At 41.7% G+C, this 10,000-nt stretch overlaps 1 protein-coding gene across 2 annotated transcripts in view; it reads right to left on the reverse strand.

Moving 5' to 3' along the window:
- Positions 1-7,792, reverse strand: part of LOC128643545 (uncharacterized) — a 22,767-nt gene extending 14,975 nt beyond the window's left edge. The window contains exon 1 of one of the 2 annotated variants that reach the window (XM_053696388.1): positions 7,226-7,792. In XM_053696388.1, coding sequence (XP_053552363.1) covers positions 7,226-7,438 — 213 coding nt within the window. In that variant the 5' untranslated portion in view covers positions 7,439-7,792. Of the gene's footprint in view, positions 1-7,221 lie in introns of both variants that reach the window. The other variant, XM_053696387.1, reaches the window with a different exon arrangement.
- Between the last annotated feature and the right edge of the window lie 2,208 nt (positions 7,793-10,000).

The raw sequence follows: 10,000 nt of genomic DNA on the forward strand, positions 1-10,000 counted from the left end.
ATGAAAAAGCCACGAGTAAAGGGGCATTAACCCTGTAACAACCAGAGGATATAAGTAAGTTGTATAAAACTCTGGAGGTGCTTGTGTTTGCCAATAGGTCACATGCAGACGTCGTCATATTTAAATAAGCCACTGAGATATGCAAATAAGCTGCGCAAAAGCCTCACTAGAGAGCCAGGGGGTCATTTTACAATAAAAGTTCAGCTCTATATGAGAGACACACGAGCATCATTAACCCCTTCATATCCTCACACAGCAAGAGATTATAGACACCAGCTGTATATGAGAGAATAGAGACACGAGCATCATTAACCCCTTCATATCCTCACACAGCAGGAGCAGATTATAAATATCAGTTGTATATGAGAATAGACCACAAGCATCATTAACCCCTTCATATCCTCACACAGCAGGAGCAGATTATAAATATCAGCTGTATATGAGAATAGAGACACGAGCATCATTAACCCCTTCATATCCTCACACAGCAAGAGATTATAGACACCAGCTGTATATGAGAGAATAGACACACAAGCATCATTAACCCCTTCATATCCTCACACAGCAAGAGATTATGGACACCAGCTGTATATGAGAGAATAGACACACGAGCATAATTAACCCCTTCATATCCTCACAGCAAGAGATTATGAGAGAATAGACAGACGAGCATCATTAACCCCTTCATATCCTCACAGCAAGAGAAGATTATAGACATCAGCTGTATATGAAAGGACACATGAGCATCATTAACCCCTTTGTGACGGATTACCGGCTACCCAACTGGGTAGCTCCACAAAGGATTCTCCCAGTACCTGGAATCAGCCACTATGAAGCGGAGAAAGTAATTTTAGCAGAAGCCCACCCAAATAACTAGACAAACTAGCATTCAGGTGAAAACACAAAGTTCACTTTATTAAGAAACACACACAACATTTATAGACAAACTGATCTTGATAAGAGTCTCATCAGTCCCTCAAATCTCCGGCCATTCCCGCCCCTCCAGACAGGCTGGCGCCACTATAATGTCCATTGTTTCTGTTATGTTCTGTGTGTAGTCAGGATTAGACCATTCAGTTGTGTGCTGTTACCTTGTGTCTGATGTCTCTTGCACATATCACTGAAGACTCTGCAGCAGAAACTTTAGATAACTTTTATTCAGCTACAACCACATGGCTTATTCACTAGCAGGTTCATCAGTAAAACTAACATGGCTTCTGTCACAGAGACCCAGACACACCCAGAGGGTGTGGTGAGCTGAGCTTAAAGCTGCAGCACTTCTAACATATAATGATAAAACAAGGTTAGTGCAAAGATACAGTAAACGCTGCAGTAATCTTAACATCCCCTTTTTTCTCAAAAATAAAAAATATATATAAAAAATAAATAAAAATAAATTACAGACAGTGGATAATATTGTAACATACAACAAGTTACTAAACCGTACACTTGAACTTAGAACAGCTTATCTTTATAGTCTATGCACAAGACCTAGGTTGCAGCCTAGATTTTAGTCACAGTTATGTTTTCTGCGATAAGTCCGCCTTCGGATTAGGTCATTCCTTGCTAAATAATCTCTCACTGAATCCTCACATTGCCATCTAGAAGGTGGCCTTCTGTGTCTAGAGGGCCGTAGAGTATTTGGTTCAGGAGAAATTGTCTGTGGAGGAGTACCCAATGGTTGTTGATCACCTGTGATATTTTGTTGTTGGACAGAATCATTCTCAGGTTGATCTGTTTCAGTTGTGTTCATTGTATTTTCATCCTCAGAAGACTCAGGTGGGCACCACACTCCATGCCAGATATCCTCACCATCTGAACCATTTGATATTTGTGTAGCTGGTTGAGATCTATGTCTCATTTGTTCTACATGGCGGGAAACTGTACCACCAGCTTGTAGTTGAACTTTAAACATTCTGTTGCCCATGCCTTGTATTATGACAGCTGGAATCCATTTATTTGGGCCACGGTAGTTTCTAACCCATACTCTGTCATGAATAGCAAATTCTGAAACGCTAGAAGGGTTCAACTCTTGTTTGGGATGTTCTGGTCTAACTTTATCCAGTGGAGTTCTCAGGCGTCTTCCAAACATTAACATTGCAGGTGATAGCCCAGTAGTGGCATGGGGTGTGTTTCGATAGTTAAACAAAAAATTAGAAAGGGAGTTTGGATTAAATTTTGATTTGTGAGAGACAGCTAAGTGGCGTTTTAAAGTTTGTACAAATCTTTCAGCCTGTCCATTAGAGGCTGGAAAATATGGAGCTGTCTTACAGTGTTTGATGTTATTTGTATCTAGAAATGTTTCAAATTCATGTGATATGAACTGTGGACCATTGTCTGAGACTAAAGTTTGTGGCAGTCCAAATCTTGCAAACATACTGGAAAGAACGACAATGGTTTGTTGTGTTGTAGTACTTGACATTTGAACTACTTCTGGCCACTTGGAATGAGCATCCACAGCCACCAAATACATTTGTCCATCCACTGGCCCCGCAAAATCAACATGGATTCTTGTCCACGGTTCATTTGGCCATGGCCAAGTTTTTGAGGTGTCCCTGCTGGGATTCCGCTGTGTCTGTGCACATGCATTGCAAGCAGCTACATAAGAAGCAATATCTGTATCCAATTTAGGCCACCAAAAATATTCTCGTGCTCTTTGCTTCATTTTTACTACACCCTGGTGTGAGCTGTGTAGTAACTTTAATGCTAATGTTTGCAGTAAGGTCAGAATTATCACTCATGACCCCCATAACAGACAGCCTGAGTCATGCACAATTTCCTTCTTCCTTGTAAAATATGGCTGAAGGTCAGAGCGAACCACTTTAGGCCACCCATGTTGAACAAAAGACTTAAATTTCCTGTAAGGTAGAATCAGAGCATGTATAAGTAGCAATCACTTTGGAATTTAGATTTACAGGCTGTGGAGGGGTTTCTATGATTTTAGAAGATGTTGTCATGTGATGTACCATTGGTAATCTTGAAAACATATCCACATTCGTATGATCACTGTGGCATCGATATTTAATGGAGTAGTTGTAAGCCACCAGCTGAAGTGCATAGCGCTGAAGTCGAGCAGCTGTTGTGTTGGAGATACCCTTCTGAGGGTGCAGAATGGACAAAAGTGGTTTATGATCCGTGATCAGAGTAAAAGGTCTGCCATATATATAAATGTGGAATTTCTTCACAGACCAAATTATTGCTAAAGCTTCCTGATCAATCTGGGCATAATTTCTCTCAGATGGAGTTAAAGATCTGGACGCAAAAGACAAGACGTTCAGAACCATCAGGCATAATGTGTGAAAGTACTGCGCATAAACCATATTGTGAAGCATCACAGGCTAGTACCAAAGGCTTCTTAAGGTCATAGTGGACAAGGAGTCTTGATTCCAGAAGAAGTTGCTTAGAGCATTCAAATGCTTGTGTACATAAGTCAGTCCAGGCCCACTGGTTTTTACTATCTAAAAGACGGTGTAGTGGATATAGTAAATGAGCCAAATTTGGTAAAAATCTGTGATAGTAATTGAGCAACCCCAAATAAGAACGTAGCTGAGATACATTAACAGGGGTGGGAGCATGAACCAGCGCTTTCACTTTTTCAGCAGTTGTGTGGAGACCATTCTTGTCCACTACATGTGCACAATATTCTAAACTCTTGCAGAAGAACTCACACTTTTCCATGTTAACTTTCAGTCCGAATTCCTGTAGGCACTGTAAAACAGCTTCAACATTGGCTTTATGAGTGGCATCATTTTAACCAGTGATAAGCATGTCATCTAACATACAGTGGGTATGTGGAATACCTGCCAAGATCTCATCCATTATCCGTTGCCACACTGCAGGTGCTGGGGCAATGCCAAACACCATCCGCGTATACTGAAAAAGTCCTTTATGAGTGTTGATAGTTAACAGGTGTCTGGAGTCTGGATGCACCTCAAATTGTAAGTATGCTTGATGCAAGTCAATTTTTGTAGTGTTTTTATTTCTTTTATTGAGGTTGAAGTAAAATAACAGAAAGAACAATAAGCAAAAAATGATAAGTTAAAAAAAAACAAAAAAAAACCATATCCAAACAAATGATATAATTATGACAAACATATACAATCTGTTCCAGGGAAAAAAAAAAAAAAAGAAAAAGCTTAATTATGCTAACCTCAAAAAAAAAAATTTTTAAATTTATACGTACATGGTCGAGTAAGGAAATTACTAATCAAAACAATAGTTTCTCATTGAAACATTAGTTGCAGAAAGAAGAGAAACGACAAAAAAGAAAGAAAAAAAAAGCAATTTGTATGATACAAGTCAATTTTTGTAAATTTTTCACCCCCTGCCAGAGAACTAAACAATTCTTCAATCCGTGGTAAAGGATACTGATCCACAAGTAATTGAGGGTTAAGGCCCACTCTGAAATCTCCACAGATGCGAATGTCCATTTTTTTTCTGACAGGAACTATTGGGGAAGCCCATTCACTGCTAGAAACTGGAACAATAATCCCCTGATTTCGTAATCTTTCTAGTTCTGCTTCAATTTTAGGTTTAAGTGCAAATGGTACAACTCTTGGTTTACAAAATTTTGGAATAGCATTTTCTTTTAGGTGAAGCTGAATCTGCTCGTCTTTCACTAAACCTAGGTTCCCATCAAATACAGTTTTATATTTGTGCTTTAGTGAATTAATCCAAGAAGAATTTGAATTCCCACTTTGGTCCAGCAGTTTGTTAAGTGGTAACTGTTGTGGTAACTTTGGCATGCCCAATGCTTGGATCAAGGATCTACCAAACAAAGGTGGTCCTCCTTTAGGTAAAATGTAGAGGCGTAGCTTTTTAGTTATACCATTAAATGTCACTGTAGGTGATACACACCCAATAGGCTTTATTATTTCATTTGAATATGTTTGCATGGTGACAGCTGTTGGAACAATTGGTTGCCTTAGTCCCAGGCGGTTCCAATCAGCAGCTGTGATAACAGAGACTGCTGCTCCTGTATCAACTTCCATAATGAGAGGTTTACCATCTATATTCACCTTTGCTTGCAGTTCTGGAATTTTATTTTCAATGCTGTAGATCTGTAATGTGTATAATGGTTTGTCTTCCTCTGAATCAGTGTGTGGTGTATCTACTTGCACGTGAAAAGCTGCACGTGACTTGCTGACTTTCTTACTTTTATCTCTGTCTAAGGAACTTCTGCACAATCTCTTTGTATGACCAATCTTCCCACACCCATAGCAGGTGCTGTTCCTAAACCTGCAGGCATTTGCTGTGTGATTTGTGTCACCACATCTGTAACAGGCGGTCTGTAACCCTTGTCTAGCTGGATACTGTTTATTAAGGTGCATACTTGTATGAAAAACATCTACTTCCTTATCACAAACTGCCTGTGCTGGGGCCTGGAGCATTTGTGCATCTTTAGTAGCAAGTTCCATGACTGTAGCTATCTCTATAGCACGCTTTAGTGTTAACTCATCCTCTGCTAATAGTCTCTTTTGTACTGTACAGTCCATGAGTCCAATAACAAACATATCACCTAAAGCAGTGTTTAAATAATCACCAAATCTGCAGCTACTTGCTAGTTTCTTTAAACTGATCACATAAGTTTTAATGTCCTCATGCTGCAATTGCTTGCGTGTGTAAAACTTAAAGCGTTCTGATATCTCTAGAGGCTTAGGTAGGTAGTGGTCAGATAACAGGCAGATCAGGTCAGACAGAGGTTTAGCATTAGGTTTATCTGGTGAGAGAATGTCCCTTAATGTAGTGTAAGCTGCTGAGCCTATAGTTGTCAGAAACACAGCCACTTGCTTATCAGCTCCTATGTTATTTGCTATACAATATAGCTCAAACTGTTCAACCCATGTGTCCCATCTGTCTGTGTCTGCTGCAAACACAGGTAAGGTGCCAATAAGTGCCATTATAGGGTCAGATAACAGATCCTCGTCGCCAGCTGTTATGTTCTCTGTGTAGTCAGGATTAGAACATTCAGTTGTGTGCTGTTACCTTGTGTCTGATGTCTCTTGCACATATCATGAAGACTCTGCAGCAGGAACTTTAGATAACTTTTATTCAGCTACAACCACATGGCTTATTCACTTACAGATTCCTCAGTAAAACTAACATGGCTTCTGATGATGTCACAGAGACCCAGACACACCCAGAGGGTGTGGTGAGCTGAGCTTAAAGCTGCAGCACTTCTAACATATAATTATGAGACAAGGTTAGTGCAAAGATACAGTAAAACAGTTTCCCACTGTCCAGCGGTACGGGGATGGTGCAATAGGGGTAATCTCGGGGAGTGGTTGCACTTCCAGGGTGTCATTGGAAAGCTCTTGATCCCCAGCTGAAACGGTTCAAAAAGTGCCCTGATCCATGGCTGAGGGCCGGAGCTATGGACGTCCAACCATACACCGCAAAGGCAGCTGGAGACTAGGTGATGAGGGGGAGTCCGAAACCCCCAGTTCCCATGGGAGCTCCTCCCTGGCAATCACCCCACCTCTGGTCCTCCACAAGAGGTATTAATTCCCAGAGGAGCGGAGCTCTGGGACAAAAGAACCACTGGAGCAACCTGGGTTAAAGAGGACCGGGGTTCCGAGCTGATGTGGCAGGCTGGCGGTTCCATGGGGCCAGCAAGCCAAAGGGCGGACTGCTGAATAGAGCTCGGAAACCCCAGTTCCCAATGGAGCTCACTTCCAGCAAATGGCCCACCTCTTGCCCTCCCCAAGGGGTACCAATCCCCAAGAGAGCAGAGCTCTGGGACAAGAGGCCTCTGAAGCGGCCAGAGGTAAAGATTCCCGGAGGGTGCTGAATGCGGCGGCCGGCCGGTAGTTCCAGGAGCCCGGCCGGCCGGAGAGGGATAGGTCGGCCAGAGACCAGCTCTTTCAAGATCAGGTTCAACATACAATTCTCACAAAAGGGAAGGGTTTGGAGATTGCAGTTGCTCTGAGGAGCCCAAAACTACCAAGAAACGAGGTGGGGTGAGGTAGTAGGGGTTTAACCCTTGCAGCCCGGTATATGTGACACCCTTTGTATCCTCACACAGCAAGAGAAGATTATACACATCAGCTGTATATGAGAGAATAGACACACAAGCATCATTAACCCCTACATATCATCACAGCAAGAGAAGATTATACACATACTGATCCCGTGACTGAGGTGCCTCTGCCTCCTTTTAACAAATGGCACTCGCCTTTCATTTCAGCTGCTCTATTTATAACATAACCCTGATTGTCTCACCTACACAGAGGTCATGATGGCTGGCGTCCTGCTTGATGGCCTTCTCCTCTCGCTCACCCACCTCTGTCTCACTAGCACACACCACATCTGCACTGTTAGATCCTGTGAATTGCAACAAGGAATGAAATATGTTACAGATTTGGCACTCAATAGCAGGCAATGCAGAATATGCAAACAACTTCCGGGGTGCTCTATGCAGACCAAGTATCAGTGACATGCGGTGAGGTCAGAGGCTGGTGAGGCAGTTGCTATGATACGCCCAAGAAACATATATATGAACCTGACAGAGGCAGCTTAAATTTACGATTAAATTGACAGGTTGCAGGTCCAATTTACTGCTATTATTAAATTTGCTTCATTCTCTTGGTTTTCTTTGTTGAAGGATATGCAATGCATTACTAGGTGCTAACTGAAGACATTAAATGTGCCAATGACAAGAGGCATAAATATGCAGCCACCAATCCCCAGCTGCTCCAAGTTATATATTGATACTCCTAAGCCTACCTAGGTATGCTTTTCAAATGACACCAAAATAAAAAAGCAAATTAGATAACAGAAGTAAAATGTAGTCTTTTAATATTGTATGTTTTATCTGAAACATGAAAGAAAAATGTTGTGTTTAATGCTCCTATAATGTTGTAAAAGAAATTAACATCCTTTTTACTGCAGCTATTCAGAGGTTTGGATGTGGAGGGATTCTCATAAGGTGCAGATGTTTGGATTTGGCATAGAGAGATAGGCCCCTATTTATCAAGGGCTGGCGGACCTGATCCGACACTGCGGATCAGGTACGCCAGACCTTGCTGAATACGGCGAGCAATACGCTCGCCGTATTCAGCATTGCACCAGCAGCTCACAAGAGCTGCTGGTGCAACGCCGCCCCCTGCAGACTCGCGGCCAATAGGCCGCCAGCAGGGGGGTGTCAATCAACCCGATCGTACTAGATCGGGTTGATTTCCGGCGATGTCTGTCCACCTGCTCAGAGCAGGCGGACAGGTTATGGAGCAGTGGTCTTTGTGACCGCTGCTTCATAACTGCTGTAGGCTTGCCAGAAACACGGGGCATCAAGCTCCATTCAGAGCTCGATACATATGCCCCATAATCTGCAAGTTGATATAGTTGGGTGTGATACATTACAGTGAGATGTTCTGCACGCTATGAATAATAATAATGAATAATGTTTTTGCTAAAATTCTGGTTAAAGGGACAGTATACACTCATTTCCATATACCTGCATGTAATAGACACTACTATAAAGAATACGATGCACAGATACTGATCTAAAGATCCAGTATAAAACTTAAAAACTTTTAATAAGTATAAAAGTTTAAAAACTTAATTAGAAGCTCTCAATTTAGCTCTGTTGAAAAGGTAGCTGGAAAGCCCACTGAGAGTGGGAAATAAGACACTCCCCCCCTCCCCCTTCTTTTGCATATGAAAAGACCCTTTACACAAACAGAAGCAAGCTGGAGTAGGTATCTGACGGTATTCTCATAAAACTTTGGGGCTTGGTTAGGAGTCTGAAAATCAGAGCAATGTTATTTAAAAATAAGCAAAACTATAAAAAAAAAAATTTTTAAAAAAAAAAACAACTTTATGGGTTATATAAAAAGATCATCTACAAAACATTTATGCAAAGAAAAAATGAGTGTGTCTATTTAAGATACAAAACATGAGTAAAGAAGTTGTTTGATGTCTTAGTGTGTATGTGTGTGTCTATGAGTGTATGTGTTTGTGTGTCTGAGTGTATGTGCGTGTGTTTGTGTGTCTGAGTGTATGTGTGTCTGAGTGTATGTGTCTCTGTTTGTGTGTCTATGAGTGTATGTGTGTGTGTGTCTATGAGTGTATGTGTTTGTGTGTCTATGAGTGTATGTGTTTGTGTGTCTATGAGTGTATGTGTGTATTTGTGTGTCTATGAGTGTATGTGTGTGTCTATGAGTGTATGTGTGTGTGTTTGTGTGTCTATGCCCCAATTTATCAAAGGTCTTGCAGACCTGATCCGACACTGCGTATCAGGTCCGCAAGACCTCGCTAAATGCGGAGAGCAATACACTCTCCGCATTTAACATTGCACCAGCAGCTCACAAGAGCTGCTGGTGCAACGCAGCCCCCTGCTGACTCGCGGCCAATTGGCCGCCAGCAGGGAGGTATCAATCAACCCAATCGTATTCGATCGGGTTGATTTCCGGCGATTCCTGTCCGCCTGCTCTTTAGACCGCTGCTTTATAACTGCTGTTTCTGGTGAGTCTGAAGACTCGCCAGAAACACAGCCCTTAAAGCTCCGTATGGAGCTTGATAAATGGGCCTGATTGAGTATGTGTGTGTGCTTGTGTGTCTATGAGTGTATGTGTGTCTATGAGTGTATGTGTGTTTTTGTGTGTCTATGAGTGTATGTGTGTTTTTGTGTGTCTATGAGTGTATGTGTGTTTTTGTGTGTCTATGAGTGTATGTGTGTTTTTGTGTGTCTATGAGTGTATGTGTGTGTTTGTGTGTGTGTCTATGAGTATGTGTGTGTTTGTGTGTGTGTCTATGAGTATGTGTGTGTTTGTGTGTGTGTCTATGAGTATGTGTGTGTTTGTGTGTCTATGAGTATGTGTGTGTTTGTGTGTCTATGAGTATGTGTGTGTTTGTGTGTCTATGAGTATGTGTTTGTGTGTCTATGAGTATGTGTTTGTGTGTCTATGAGTATGTGTTTGTGTGTCTATGAGTATATGTTTGTGTGTCTATGAGTATATGTGTTTGTGTGTCTATGAGTATATGTGTTTGTGTGTCTATGAGT

Source organism: Bombina bombina, unplaced genomic scaffold (genome assembly GCF_027579735.1).
Source record: "Bombina bombina isolate aBomBom1 unplaced genomic scaffold, aBomBom1.pri scaffold_2456, whole genome shotgun sequence".
NCBI classification, from domain to species: Eukaryota; Metazoa; Chordata; class Amphibia; order Anura; family Bombinatoridae; genus Bombina; species Bombina bombina.